General features: G+C 43.9%; 3 protein-coding genes across 11 annotated transcripts; all 3 read right to left on the reverse strand.

The window, feature by feature from the left end:
- Positions 1 to 114: 114 nt before the first annotated feature.
- On the reverse strand, positions 115 to 5,450 carry LOC133496102 (alpha-N-acetylgalactosaminide alpha-2,6-sialyltransferase 1-like). Of its 4 annotated transcripts, none has more exons than XM_061811358.1 (10): positions 5,313 to 5,450; positions 5,066 to 5,181; positions 3,823 to 4,126; positions 3,529 to 3,691; positions 2,285 to 2,447; positions 2,055 to 2,193; positions 1,791 to 1,894; positions 1,052 to 1,135; positions 818 to 917; positions 115 to 747 (listed from the first exon to the last, which is right to left on the reverse strand). In XM_061811358.1, exons 1-10 carry the CDS (start codon positions 5,448 to 5,450, stop codon positions 568 to 570), a joined length of 1,491 nt encoding a protein of 496 aa, XP_061667342.1. In that variant the 3' UTR covers positions 115 to 567. The 4 variants fall into 4 exon arrangements, 3 of the variants coding, with proteins under 3 accessions (XP_061667342.1, XP_061667341.1, XP_061667343.1); XM_061811357.1 differs by having other exon boundaries at positions 818 to 920; XM_061811359.1 differs by having other exon boundaries at positions 818 to 920; positions 5,066 to 5,226; positions 5,313 to 5,448.
- On the reverse strand, positions 5,228 to 10,228 carry LOC133496105 (matrix-remodeling-associated protein 7-like). The gene is made up of 4 exons (XM_061811363.1): positions 9,270 to 10,228; positions 7,297 to 7,561; positions 6,210 to 6,318; positions 5,228 to 5,594 (listed from the first exon to the last, which is right to left on the reverse strand). The coding sequence occupies exons 1-4, from the start codon at positions 9,549 to 9,551 to the stop codon at positions 5,480 to 5,482; spliced, it is 771 nt and encodes a 256-aa protein (XP_061667347.1). The 5' UTR covers positions 9,552 to 10,228; the 3' UTR covers positions 5,228 to 5,479.
- Positions 10,229 to 10,910: 682 nt separating this feature from the next.
- srsf2a (serine and arginine rich splicing factor 2a) lies at positions 10,911 to 14,650 on the reverse strand. 6 transcript variants are annotated; one of them, XR_009793723.1, is made up of 4 exons: positions 14,560 to 14,650; positions 14,088 to 14,481; positions 11,791 to 12,975; positions 10,911 to 11,375 (listed from the first exon to the last, which is right to left on the reverse strand). XR_009793723.1 is itself a non-coding variant. In XM_061811366.1 (3 exons), exons 1-2 carry the CDS (start codon positions 14,423 to 14,425, stop codon positions 12,711 to 12,713), a joined length of 603 nt encoding a protein of 200 aa, XP_061667350.1. In that variant the 5' UTR covers positions 14,426 to 14,598; the 3' UTR covers positions 11,627 to 11,887; positions 12,687 to 12,710. The 6 variants fall into 6 exon arrangements, 2 of the variants coding, with proteins under 2 accessions (XP_061667350.1, XP_061667349.1); XR_009793725.1 differs by having other exon boundaries at positions 11,791 to 11,887; positions 12,687 to 12,975; positions 14,088 to 14,598; XR_009793724.1 differs by having other exon boundaries at positions 11,791 to 12,392; positions 12,687 to 12,975; positions 14,088 to 14,598.
- Between the last annotated feature and the right edge of the window lie 67 nt (positions 14,651 to 14,717).

Genomic DNA, 14,717 nt, shown 5'->3' on the forward strand with positions numbered 1-14,717 from the left:
AATCAGACGTCTACCAATTCACTCACTTTCTTTCCATGAGATGTGTACTACTCAAATGTTGAAAAAAATAATAATCTGCCCATATCACCACCTGTCTTTTCCAGTACTCAAGTGGATTATCCATTATTTTTTATTTATTCAATTTCAACTTACCAACTACACTCATAATAACTGGAGAACAAAAAAATGGAATCGGAATGAAAGATGCTTTCTGAATTAGTGTGGTAACACATTTCACCAAAAAAAACTGTACTGGAGAGATTTCAAAGCATTGCTATTCATGTTTTTTTTCTTTTTTTTTTTTACGACTCCATAAGTAAAGAATGACATTTATGACAGGAAATTCCAAAGTCCAACAAACAATTCTGGGAATCCATTAAACTTCATAAATGAAGGATTTCTCAACACATGTATCGAACCCTCCCCACCATCAGTAACTTCCTCTCCTCTTATTTTTATGTATTTTGACATAAATTGAACTGGTGCCTAAAATGGCCACCCGTGAACGTTACAACTTATGGTAAATCTCCCAAACACTCGGTTCATTCTGACGTCATTTCTTTCATACTATTTCTCACTTCTCTGGTACAGACATATGATTGTGCTGTTGTGCAGTTTCTCCCAGGTTCTCATTTCCAGCTTGTAATCGTGATTGGCGAAGAAAGTCACGCGGGTTTTGATCTGCCTCTGGAAATAGTAATTGGAGTACTTCGTGTAGTCTCTCGTCATGAAGCCGTATGCATCCACCTAGCATGGACAGAGAGAACTGTATGAGGAAAATGCGTTTCATGATATTATTAGCTGACCATCGACTTACTGTGTCACATGTATGAAGAGCCAGGAATAGCGTAAAAGCACCGTTGGTTGGTCGAAGTATCGCCCAGGAACGTTTATTAAGGTGCGGAGATTTCAAGAACCTGCTGGCAAGAATAAAAGACATGCAAAATGATGCCCAAATTGGATTAAAGGGCTACAAATGTTGTTCTCGACATTGTCCGCCTAGCAACATGAAGCTAAGATAAGATGCATGTGGTACATAACTGATAAGGACCTGTTGCGCACATATCGCAGGAAGTCCTGATGCAGGACGTAAAAGCGGCTCTCGTTGAACTGCCCCATGTAGTACGTCCGCGGCCTAAATGAAGATAAAGTAAGAATTATACAATTGTGAAATTAACTTTTCTACTTTTTGTTTCCTATGTATGGCACCTGAAAGATAAACAAATAGGGACCCCCGTGTGAGCTATTTTGAGAAGAAACATTTTTTTAAAGGCAGCAATTTGCCCTCTGAAAATTATTTTTCCAACTGTTCAATGAATTTATATTAAGAGTGCTGAAATAAATGGACTTCCATCCATACATTTTCTTAGCAGCTCATCCTCACGAGGGTCGCAGGAAGTGCTGAAGCCTACCCCAGCTGAGGAGGTGGGGTACACCCTGAACTGGTCGCCAGCCAATCGCAGGGCACATGGAGACAAACAGCCGCACTCACAATCACACCTACGGGCAATTTAGAGTGTCCAGTTATTGCATGTTTTTGGGATGTAGGAGGAAACCGGAGTGCCCGCAGAAACCCACGCAGCCACCAGGAAAACGTGCAAACTCCACACAGGTGGGTCCGGCCTCGAATCCGGGACCTCAGAACTGTGAGCCAGACACTTTACCAGTTGATCCACCGTGACGCCATAAATGGACTTTTCTACCATATTTTAATCCAGTGAGATGTATTTAACAGGACATTCCACACAATAAATAATCCACTCCTAATCTGTCATCTGGATATCCGTCACCATTTTTTTCGGAAGGGGCCAAGCGGGACCCTCTCGCCTCTGAGGAGTCCTCCGAGCCACTGGAAGTCCCTCATGCCCTCGGGAATCATCACATACTTAATTCCCTGCACAAAATGAGATGCACACGTGATAAATATTCACGTTTACATAGTGCTACATTAAAAAAATATATTGTTTTTGACGATTGGAGGAATGAATGTGGTCATGGTGAAAATTAAACTTATCCGAAGGCACCACTGTACAGTACGTAGACGAGCAGGTTACCTCATCATGTGGGACCGACTTGTACCCGTACTTCTTGAATAAACTCAACGAAGCAGTGATGGAGTGAGCCGTGTGGACGTAGACGGACGTTTTGTTCCCCACGTCTTCCTCGTAGCCCTTGGTGACGGCACCGTTCATCCTGACAAAAACAGCCGCATCCCCCGAGGGGGGGGGGGGAGGGAGGTGAGTCTACTCGTGTTAGATGGATAGAAAAACTAACCAAACATTACCGAAAGACGTAATCGTGCGAGTCGATTTCGTTTCCCTTCTTGGAGCCGTTGAGGATGCCGCCGTTGCCCACCACGGCGCAGTGGATGCAACCGTCGCCGGCCGGCTTCAGAGAGAGGAGCGGCTCCTTCGGCTCGGGAATCAACTTGACCGGGGACATAACATCTGAAAAAGGAAAAAATTAATAAAAACAAGAAAAACATTCACCACATGAAAGCACCTCGGTGTAACTCTAAATCATAATATGGTCCCCTGCCTGATAAAGGGATACAATTTTCAAATTTCCATACTCATTGGGAATACATTTCGATGGTTTATTGTCAGAGACACGGGTGGCACGGTGGCTCAGCTGGTAAAGCTCACAGTTCTGAGGTAACGGGTTCAATCCCGGACCCGCCTGTGTGGAGTTTGCATGTTCTCCCCATCCCTGCGTGGGTTTCCTCCGGGGACTCCGGTTTCCTCCCACATCCCAAAAACACACAATTTAATTGGACACTCTAAATTGCCCGCGGGTGTGATTGCGAGTGCGGGTGTTTTTCTCCATGTGCCCTGCAATTGGCTGGCAACCAGTTCAGGGTGTACCCTGCCTCCTGCCCCTTGACAGCTGGGAGAGGCTTCAGCGCGCCCTGCAACCCTTGTGAGGATAGGCGGCAAAGAAAATGGATGGATCATAGACATGCTGGTTGCATTTGTGAGTTGGAATGCTTCTCTATGCAGTCCTATGAAAATGTATTTTCTTTTTTTGCATAGTTCCCATAGTTTAAGGCACTGATGTCAAACTCAAGGCCTGGGGCCCAGATCCGGCCCGCCACATGATTTTATGTGGCTCGCGAATGCAGATTGTGAGCATTAACTTCCATGATATTTAATAGAATCTGTACCAAAATACCAAATTGTCACATCATAAATGAGTACACAATAGTACTGATTTCTCTGATTGCTGGGGTACACAATAATGCTTGCAATTATTGTGTACCCCAGCATCAGCAATACCTTAAAAAACACATGAACCTTGATTTCTAATTCCAAAACTAGCTCATAAATTTCACATGTAAATATGATGAGGTGAAAGATTTTCATGATTTCATGATGGCCCTCTGAAGGGAAACCGCATCTACAATGTGGCATGCGACATAAATGAGTTTGACATCCCTGGTTTAAGGTAACCAGAAAAATGTAAATACCAGACAAAGATAACCCCAGTAAACAAAAAGTCGTTTTTAAATGGCAATTTATGTGTTTGTACCCTTGTAAGAGAATCCCATGAAGCCAAAGGGGTTGTTGAAATGGGAGAGCCTGTTCCACTCGCTCATGTTGATGTTGCCCTTGTGTAGGAACAAACGTATGTTGGGAAGGAAAGCCTTCTTGAAGCTCTCGTCCTTGGAATTCCTCAGAGATTGTCGGCACGTCTAGGCGGGTGGGGCGGAACACGGCAAAGCGAATTAGTTGTGAAAAAAAACACACGCCAGGCCCACAAAATTGCCTTGGAATCAACTTTTGAGAACTACAATGAAAAATGACTACGTTTACATTTACTTACAGTGTTTCTGAGTGCAGCATCCTGGTTATAAACGTCCTCGAAATCCCAAGACGGGAGTTTGGAGAAGTTTGTCTTCAAAAGAATGGGGATGGGGGTCTCTGGGCTGACCACACGCATGGGGATGTACGCCGTCACATTTCCAAATGATGTGACGTTCAGGGGCTTCACACACTCTGCGTGCGATGTTCTGTTTAAGACAGCGGTGCCCCCGGTGGCGTTTTCTTCATTCACCCAGTTTGGGGCGATCGTCTCAACCCAGGGTTCAGCTACAACTACTTTAAGTTTCTCAGAAAAAGTGGTCCAGCTAAATTAAAGCAACATACACAAAATCAAGCTTTAAATTATTAAGAAGCACAAATGAGGTTTTTCCAAATTACAAAAAAATAAATAAAGAAGTGATAAGGCTTCCTTTATCACACCACCAGATATCATTAGTTGACAAAACTCTTAATGACATCACAAAACTTGGCGCATGAGCAGCCATACTGGGATTGGGCAAAACCAGGAATTACTTGAGAAATACATCTATACTTTTTAGTTTTAATTTCATAAAGAGCTAAATGTTGTCAAATCGATGGTAGAGCAAACCAACTAAAATGGTTTCCGAATCCGTCTCACAATATACAAAGAGGATAATTTCCATTGAACTGAGACTAAAAACAAAAAAAAAAAAAAAAAAAAAGAAATGTTTGCACCTGCCTTATATTTGGGATGACTCTTGTATGGATAGATTTCCAATAACGTCACCACCACCACCTTTAGACCAAGCGGATAAATTAATGATAGAACCTTCACCTATCACCTGTGTTCTCTGACCTCTGTGACACACAAGATGGCGTAATTGGAATCCTATCCATTCAGTGAGATAAATGATTAATCATTATGCGATAGGCTTTTTTTTTAATCCCCTTTCTCAGATTTTTTTTTTTTTTGGGGGGGGGGGTTGGATAATAGTCTTAGAATTACCGAACCAGGTTCTTTATTTTGCTACAGTTTTATATATTTGTATTCCTGATATTTTTATATGTACTGTTCCGTACTACTTTTGAATTTAAATTTTAAAAGCATTATGGGGCAAGAATGTACCACATACCCGGATGTTGACCTCATAACGGGGTCACATTGTGCCAAAAAGCCACATGGCGACGACTCGTCGCATAAAGTTAGGTTTTTAACCTTTAACTTTCTTTAATAAGGAATCACAAAATTTTAAAAGTAATTAGAGGGGGAAAAAATTACTCACCTTATGTTTACTGACAAGTTTCTCTGATATAAAACGGAAAATACAATGACGATGGAGACGACGAGCAGCCAAGTAAACATCCTGGAGGTGTGGAGGACCATCGCGTCACCCTTCACCTGCCCGACAAGAGGGCTACACGGTCACAGACACACAAACTCCACCTGCGTGTTTAGTTTGGATTTATTACAACAACAGCGGAGTGTTTCATTGACGGGGACGGGGGACATTTATATTGGGAGTTGCTCACTTGGTGGCTAAGCTGCATTAGTCCAGTCGGGGAACAACAGCCAAAACAACACAAATGGACCACAAAAACCAGCTGCTGATGGAATACGGTCAACACTAGTGTGCTGGTGAGTTTGGTCGGCGAGGTAAGGCAGGGCATGTGACGTCAACTTTGTCTCTTTTCCTTTTTCAGATCGAGTAGAGACGCATCTGCTCCTCCATGTCGCCCTCGGAGACGTCGCCGAACGTCTCCGTGTTGTCCTTAAGCAGTTGGAAAATGGCCGCCAGCTGCTCGCGCTGCACCCTGGGAAAACGGCTGGGTCAAAGGTCGGCATAAATACATACACACTATTTACTGTAGCTAATAAAAATAAATAACTAAAAGAATAATTTAAAAAAACTATATTACCGTGTCGAAGTGAAAGTTGTTTATAACATTTTAGTTATTATAACTAACTTTCTTTCAGCTTTGTCTCTTGCGGTGGTTTATTTAAAAGGCAGATTTTTTTTTTCCATACATGTTTTGATTATGTATTAATGCTCTGGGCACAAATTCAATTAAATTATGGCCACACAAACTCATTATGCTTATTTGAACGATTTGAGCAATGGTTCAAGTGAGCGACTTGCTGTATGAGGAGAGCCAATTAACACTTGGGCATGGACCCGTGACACCTGGAAGTAGCACCTTTAATAATCAGACGAGGAGGAAAGATGATATATTTCCAGGAAAAATCCAGAAGGTCTCTGTCATGTCCTAGGGTCGAACATCCTCTAAACTGGCAGAGACTCAATGTGACCTTAAATCAGTCTCGGCCACATCGCACAGCGGCTTAAGAGCGGAAAGCTACGAGTGAAAAGCTGGCTAACATGGAAGCAGAACGTCACAGCATTATTATTATTATTTTTTTAAACTCACTTCTGCTCCTCCTCCAGCTCCTCTTTGGACATCATCATCTCCATGTGGTGGGAGCGCGACTTTCCGGGGATGTACTTCAAGGAATTGTTTACGTAGAGCTCCGATTTCTCTGCGGAGAAAGACGTATACACGTTTCATAAAAAATTTTGCAATTAAAAAACTGTCCCTTCTTCAAACAGAAGTGGTGTTTGGTTTGTGATATGTTTGCGTTTTCTTTATGGCTGGTGTCAAACATTAAATACATGCATTTCCTTTATCTATACAAATATGGCTACTCTGGTTTCCTCCACATTCCAAAAACATGCATGGTAAGTGGTGAGGATAAGTGGTAATAAAAATGGAACTCTTGAAAATATCTAGTGGAAAAAAAATGTGCAAAATTTTAAATGTTTAGAGTTCCTACAGGTGTTTTTTTTTTCCTGGTCAAACAAACAAAAACAGTTCAACAAACAAATAAGTGGAAAAAAAACAATTTATGATGATGAATGTCATGTAAATAGCGTGTAACCTGAGGTAATTAAAAAAAAAATATCAAATAGTTCACAAGCTAAGTTGTTCATACACATAGGTTTCACAGTATTAGTAAAATAAAAAATATATTTCATGTTTAAATTAATTTTATGAAATTTCGTATTTTTTGTAATTTATAAACTAATAAATACAGATTAAATGTTTTAAATTGCATTAAAATGTGGTAAGATCATTTATGGTGAAAGTAAAATCAACAATTTGATAAATTCAACGTGCTCATTTTAATAAATGAGAGGTTACATTATTTTAAAAGATAAAATTGTAAAAAAATATATTTTATTACACTGAATTTCATGAATTGTTAATTTATTGCAACTAATAAAAATATCTTCCTGAAACATTTATTTTAAATTCATTCAATTAAATTGGTTAATTCATGTTAAGTAATAAAATTATTGAAAAAAATAGTAGAATAACAGTACACACGTACCTTTTGATTTTATTTGATTCAATTGGTAGTTAAGGGATTACAATTGAATTACAAATAAAACAATGTAATTACGCAGTAACCTGTACGGGTGCACTGGATAAATTGTCAACAGAATTTCGTGCTCACCGTTGCTGTCCGGGCTCTCTGCCTCTCCGTCGGTCTGCGGGTACGAGAACGCACACTTTAGGAGCTCCTGGTCCGAGAGCCCGATGAAGGCGCGCCGGCCACGCCCCGACGAGGCCTCGGACGACGAGTCAAAACTGGTGTGCCTGGAGTCGACCCGCGGCACGGACAGGCTGGACGCCGACGAGGAGGAGGAGCGCTCGGCCGGAGATGCCACAACCGTCGGGGGCTCGGGCTCCTCGTTGGGGGGATGAGGTTGCGCCTCCTCCTGCGGGGGAGAATGAGGGGGTGAGAAGAGGGAGGAAGAAACTCCCCTCTTGGGGATGATTGACAACTCACTGCATCTCCAGACAATTGAACAACGTTTTTGTTTGGTGATAACTGCTTTGGGCCTCTGTTTATGGCACCCTGGTTTATGTATGGATGTCATTTTTTGGGCACTCGTGTTTTCTCATCTGGATTTGTTATGTAGGACTAATAATGTGTATCAAGCCTTTGTTTCTATTGACACAAATCTTTATTTTGTACTACAAATGGACTTGCACGAAGAAAGTGACTTGTAATGTGTATCGAGCCTTTGTTTCAGTTGGTCCTCGTGTTTGTTTCGTGAACTTGAAACAAATAGACCACCAGTAAGAAAGATTTCTCAAGTGCATTGAGCCTTTGTTTATGTTGCCATCCATGTTTGTTATGTGGATTTAAGGTTACAACAAGGATGAGGACGCCAGTGGAAAAGTACAGAGAAGGTCAGAAGGAGGTACGTTGTGTTTTTGTAGACCTAGAGAAAGACCTTATGACAGAGTCCCAAAGGAGGAACTGTGGTACTGCATGCGCAAGTCTGGTGTGGTGGAGAAATATGTTAGAATAGAACAGGACATGTATGAGGGCAGCAGAATCAGGTGTCAGAAGAATTTCAGGTGGATGTGGGACTGCATCAGGGATCCGCGCCGAGCCCCTTCCTGTTTGCGGTAGTAATGGATAGGCTGACAGATGAGGTTAGACTGGAATCCCTTTGGACTATGATGTTTGCAGATGATATTGTGATCTGGAGTGAGAGCAGGGAGCAGGCAGAGGAAGAATTAGAAAGATGGAAGTAGATGGAGGAAGATTAGCCAAATATATGTGCATGAATGAGAGTGGCGAAGGAGGAAGAGTGAAGCTCCAAGGAGAAGGGGTAGCGAGGGTGGACGACTTCAAATACTTGGGGTCAACAATACAGAGCAATGGTGAGTGTGGTAAGGAAGTGAAGAAACGGGTCCAAGCGGGCTGGAACAGTTGGCGGAAGGTGCCTGGTGTTCTACGTGACAGAAAAGTCACCGCTAGGATGAAGGGCAAAGTGTATAAAACTGCGGTGAGGCCGAACATGATGTACGGATTAGAGACGGTGGCGCTGAAGAAACAACAGGGAAGCAGAACTGGAGGGGGCAGAAATGAAGATGTTGGGGTTCTCGCTCGGAGTGAGCAGGTTGGATAGGATTAGAAATGAGCTCATTAGAGAGACAGCTAAAGTTGGATGTGTTGGAGACAAGGTTCGAGAGAGCAGACTTCGATAGTTTGGACATGTCCAGAGGCGAGAGAGTGAGAAGGGTGCTTAGGATGGAGCTTCCAGGCGAAAGAGCGAGCGGAACACCAACGAAAAGGTTGATGGATGTTGTGAGGGAGGACATGAGGACAGTGGGTGTTCGAGAGGAGGATGCACGAGATAGGCTTGGATGGAAAAAGATGACACGCTGTGGCGACCCCTAACGGGACAAAGCGAAAGGAAAGGAAGATGATTTAAGTACAACAAATTGACTCGCAGTTAGACAGTTGTTCCTTCTGAGCACTGGAGTCAGGTAGATTTCCAAGTTGACTCTCCATGAACTTTCTTTGGTCCTTTGACAGGACACAGTGGGCGGGGAAGGTAAACAGCTTAAAAGTGACGTAATGTTCCACAGCTTTAGCGGAGCAAGCAAACAAATGTGAAGGACACTCACCGACAGCACAGATTTGACCACGTCCCAGTGGTCGTGGGAGCTGCCGCTCAGCTCGCACCAGTCGTCTCCCGCCTCCTTCGCTTGCTTGGTGTCCGGTACGTGGCCGTTCTGCTTGACCGCCGGCTCGCCTGCCGTGTCGGCGTCCGCGACGGGTCCCGCCGGGGTATAACTCCGCTTCGGAGCCGACGATGACGACCGGGAGGATCCGTTTAGCAGCGACGTAGCGACCACCAGAGCGAGTAGTGTAAAGATTACGGCCGATAAAATAAATGTCACATCCATAGTTTATGTTGTTGTTGTTTTTACGAAGCGCGCGTGGATCCATCGGCAGCCATAGGGACGGCTTTGAGGATGATCTCGCTCAGACGATCGGCGTTCACTGGATCTGGCAGGAGGTTCTGTCCGGGTATGACGCCACATCCTCTGGCTCCTCCTCCTCCTCCTCCGTTGGCCATCGTCACCTCGATTTTAATCTCATCAGCGGGCGAGTCTCCCAAGGTAGTGTGGATGGATGGCTTGTGACAGCACCCGCGTTAGGCGCAGGGTGACTTGGGAAAAAAAAAAAAAAATCAAAAGTCCAGCACAGGTCAGAGACGCTCGCCCTCACCCCAAGCGGACAGTTCCGGCGATGTGATCACGTGACAGGTTACCATGACAATCCAAGTTGGGCCACCGTTGTCCCAAATATATCAACTGTACGTTACCTTTGTGCATTTAGATGTAATATTCGTGGATATATATAAAAAAAATGACTTGCAGTAAGCAATTTCCAATGCGCATTGGGCGTTTTAATCCAAACATTGCAGTGCTTCCATATTTGGTCGGTACAACAATAAGTTACTAGTTCCACTCTGGACAAATCGTAAAATGCTCTTTGGCACTTAAGGTCTCATGCATGTGAGCTGATTTAGTATGTGTGGAGCATAGCAGTAATAAGTAGAATTTCCCCCTTTGAGGTACAAAGTATTAAAATTGATTTCCAAAGTCCACCTGACCTTGTTTCTACAAACATATTTATGCGCAAACAGTAATAAAAGCTTTATGAGCTGTACCATCTCTAGCTTCGTGTGGGCCTGTGGCATTTTGATGTCATGTCATTATCCAAGCCGCTTATCCTCACAAAGGTTGCAGGAAAGCTGGAGGCTATCCCAGCTCGCTTCAGGCAGACTACACCCTAAACTCAGGAATCGATCCCACGCTACCCACACCAAAGGCAGGTGTGCGTGCAACTACATCAGAGACTTTTTTATATGAATTCCATATATAGGGAGTGCCTGATTTATAGCTATTTTATCACTATCACTGGGACTAGCACAACTGAAAGTTAACACACATATATATACACATATATATATATATATAAAGGGTATTGAACCAATTCAAAAATTTTATTGATCATTATCAAGCATGTTGCTTTAGACACATTAACTTGTATGAAAGGTAATTTCTATTGTATAGTGTTGACTTGATCTTATCCACCATTCAGTATTTATGCTCTCTTTAAAGATCAGAGGTGGCTTCTATTTTTGTGAAAACTGCCAAAACTTCAATGCCATCACAGTTCAACTGTTGTAAATAATGAAACATTAAAATTGAAACATTTAACCGAGCCAACAAAACACACACACACACGCAAGTAGCTCATTTTCAACAAATACGTTTATTAGCATCCACCTAAAGAAAATCCAAGAGGTTAACTGGGAATGCGTTGCACAAAAAGGTGTGACGAGACATCTGGAACTGCAGTTATTCTTTCTTAAATTATCAACCCTTAGACCGTGAGCCACACTGGACCCCAAAAAAAAAAAAAAAGATGAACCAGACATGGGTAGAGGAAATATAAAAAGGGATAAAGAGCTGTAAAGCACACAGGAGGGGGACTCAAGAGGTCGTCAGGACGAGGAGGGAGGGGATGGGGAAAAAAAAAAAAAAAAAAAAAATCTGCCACACCTGTGAGCTTACAAACCGGTAAACAGCAGCGGAGGGTCGAGCGCCCCGGAACAGTGCCCGGGCACTCAGCACCGCAACACGCCACACCATGTCACCACCGCACTGCACCGCATCTTAACAGCTAACCAGCATTACTCAACTGCTACACAACTGCGCCTAGTGCACAAAAGATACACAAGAGAGAGGGTTAGAGTCATAGGAAGCAAATTTTAACCAGACAGAAAGAGTTGACAGAAAAAAAAAAAAAAGGGAAAAAAAAAAAAAGTCGGCGAGACAAAATGAAGCCACATTCACAAAATTGATTAAACGTACAGCATGTTTTCCCCAATTGAGGGGGGGGGGGTAACAAACCAATATTTGTAACTCACAACCTCCTGCCAAGAAAAAGAGTATAACAAGGTCTTCCATTAAAAGAAATTAATTCATACATTTATTGAAAAGTACAAATTCAAAAAGAAATCAAATTTAAACGCGGGGAACAAAAACAAATCTATTTCAACACGGCCAACATGGTGTCTTTTTTCTTTTTTGGGACAAGATGAACTACTGAGGAAACCAAGCTCCAAACAACCTTTCAGTCTGCGTTCAGTGGCAATAGTGGAGTCCCCTTGAACGTGGCGAGACTCATCCCGATGTCCTCAGCAAAAAGGAGTAATTGTCTGAGAAATCTGCAAGAGAAGAGGGATCGGAATTAACAAGAGAACACCCGAAAAGATGCCATCTTAACTCCGAACCCAAATATTTAACACTGTGCGAGCGCACCTCAGTTATGAAGTTTACGCACCTTCCGGAGTACCACATTCCCAAAAGTCTAGCTCTACACAGGACTCTTGCACTCTGGACGTTATTTAAAAACAAACCTTTGGGTTGAGAGGCAGGAGGGCAAAGCACAGGAGGCAGGGGGGGGGGGGGGCACCAGCCCCGGGCACGCCTGCCCACGGCCCCGCGAACGTACCTCACCAACACCACAAACACCAACTGACAGCCCCGCAACCACCGCCGTGGCGACCTGCTCCTGAGCAACCAAGCGTTGCCTGGGTGACCTGCTCCCGAGCAACTGCCATCGCCCCCCCAGCAACAGGCAGGTGACATGGGCGGGTCACACACTACAACTGCTCTCATACTGCCACACCCCCATCTCCTCCTCCTCTCTTTGCAAACAGGACTCAGCAGCTTGGAGGAAAGAATTCCACATTTAGGTGAACGTTTGGAGTGAAGCACACCCATATACACTCACATTAGCCCAATTCAAACCCTCGTTTGCATGTGTTTTAGATTGACTTTAAGAACACACATGCTTCAGAAAAATTAATCTTGGTTATTGCATTTCTAAAATAGTCACAGTTTTGCTGACTTGGTTGCTTATGATAATTTTTTCTCTTCACAAAACACAACCTCAAGACAGCAGAACACTCAGCATCTGTTCACGTATGTATTCATTGACATTCCACCCATCCCGCTAAATACCGTCACGTCGCATCCGACTTTAGGCTAAGGCTCCGTCCCGTTGTCCTCCGGAGACTTGGGTCGACTCTTGGACTTGGACCTGGATCGGGACGCGCGGTTGGACGCCGGGGTCCGGCTCCTTGACCTGGAGGGGGTCTTGGACTTGCTTCGCCTGGGAGTCCTGGACTTGGACCGAGACCTGGAACGGGAGTAGGAGCGGGACCTGGAGCGGCTGTAGCGACGGCGGCTCCTGGAGCGGCTCCTGCTCCTGGAACGACTGCGCCTGCGGCGGCGAGGGCTCGCTGAACGCCTGGAGAGAGGAAAAATTTAAATTTTACAAAGCCCTTAAAAATGGGCAAGTATGCAATGAAATTCCATCTTGTCACTTAATTTTGCCCTGTGGCGGTCAACCCCCCACCTCAAAAAAGCTTGCATACTTAAAGGGGACATGTAAAATCAACATTTAGTTCAACTGCAATTAAATATTCTCAGAATCAATATTCAACATTTCATCCCATTGATTACCCAGATATTTTCTTATGCATGATCTATTCTGTCATATCTGTGAATTCTAAAAAGTGATTGAAAAAGCACCACCCTTGACTACTTAGAGGAATTACAACACAAATTGGTGACTCTGCGTTAGCAATTGCAGACTGTGCTGCAATTTCTCTTTTTATGCGAGATACAATTCCAACCTTTGCACCTACTGTTTTATAGATTACTCATTTTTTTATGTCATTGCGCCTGTTTCTTCCACAAGAGTGGTAGTGCATTTGAGCAATCTAATAGTTTAACTTTGATTTTACTTATTTGTCATCAAGGGTTAGAGCCCTAATATACTAATGGTTGTGTTTGGTTACCACCACATGAGTTTCCCAGGAAGTTTAAATAAAATAATCACTGACACACTTAAGACTTTTGTTACAGTACCTCATCGTCCTAGCCATAAACCTTTGGTTACCAGTTATTAGTTGAAAGAGATGCTCTGCTGCCTTTATTTGAGCACTGGGCCTATTTATGCATTTTTTTTGTTTCCTGTCAAACCAGATTAGACTTTTCCTTACATTACTTGAGGTAATACATATTTTCTTGTGCTCTCCGCAAAATAGTCTGCAAAAAGCATGTTGTTTGTAGTTTTAATTTTCATCAAGCAAAAGTACTGCCTCATCGACGAGACGGTGTATAAGATATTAGGATGCAAATGTTTAAAACTGTAAAAACGTGAAACAACCCAATTTGAGCGTGGTTAAATTAAGAAACGGTATGTGCGCTTATATTCACGTAAACAAAAGATTACATCAAAGACGACCCGGAAATGGCGGCCTAACAGTCATGGCGCCTTAACAGTGAGTACAACATCTGAGCACGTGCTAACTTTATTTCACAACATAATTTTTGCTCCCCCCTAATCTAACGTACCCTTCGTACCGTCGCGGCGGAGCACCTCTCCGGCTGTACATGGAATCGGGCGGCCGTCCGTAGCGGGCCATTTGCACGCGGAGCTCGCGTCCGTCGAGCAGCGCTCCGTCCATGGCGTCCATGGCATCCTCGGCGTCGCGCTTGTCCAAGAAGCGCACGAAGGCGAAGCCGCGACTCTCCTTCGTGTACCTGTCCCGCGGGATGTACACGTCGCCCACCCGGCCGTACTTCTCGAACACACGGCGCAGCGTCTCCGGCGACGTCCGGTAAGTCAGGTTATCCACTTTGAGGGAGGTCATCCCCTCCACGTCTGGCGGCGGCCTACCGTAGCTGCTCATTTTCTCAGCGGAACCGAACGACGGCCACTAACGAAAACACTCCCAGCTATTCCTAGCTGCAATATAAAAAGACGCCTCTGGTTCTAAAACCACCCGCAAGACTCCAAAAATGAGCCCAATGTTGAAGCACTTACGCGTCCGTACCACTCGAACAGTAGTCTTCTTGTACACGAAATGGCGGCAGCGATCGTTCCTCTCCGTCTTTATCCACCGCCCGTGGTGGCCTTCTCTGATTGGCTGATAGCCTCGCGCGCTTTGCCCCCTCCCAGCTCTGCTTCACTGCCCCCTATTG

This window comes from Syngnathoides biaculeatus, chromosome 22, assembly GCF_019802595.1.
Source record: "Syngnathoides biaculeatus isolate LvHL_M chromosome 22, ASM1980259v1, whole genome shotgun sequence".
Lineage (NCBI taxonomy): Eukaryota > Metazoa > Chordata > Actinopteri > Syngnathiformes > Syngnathidae > Syngnathoides > Syngnathoides biaculeatus.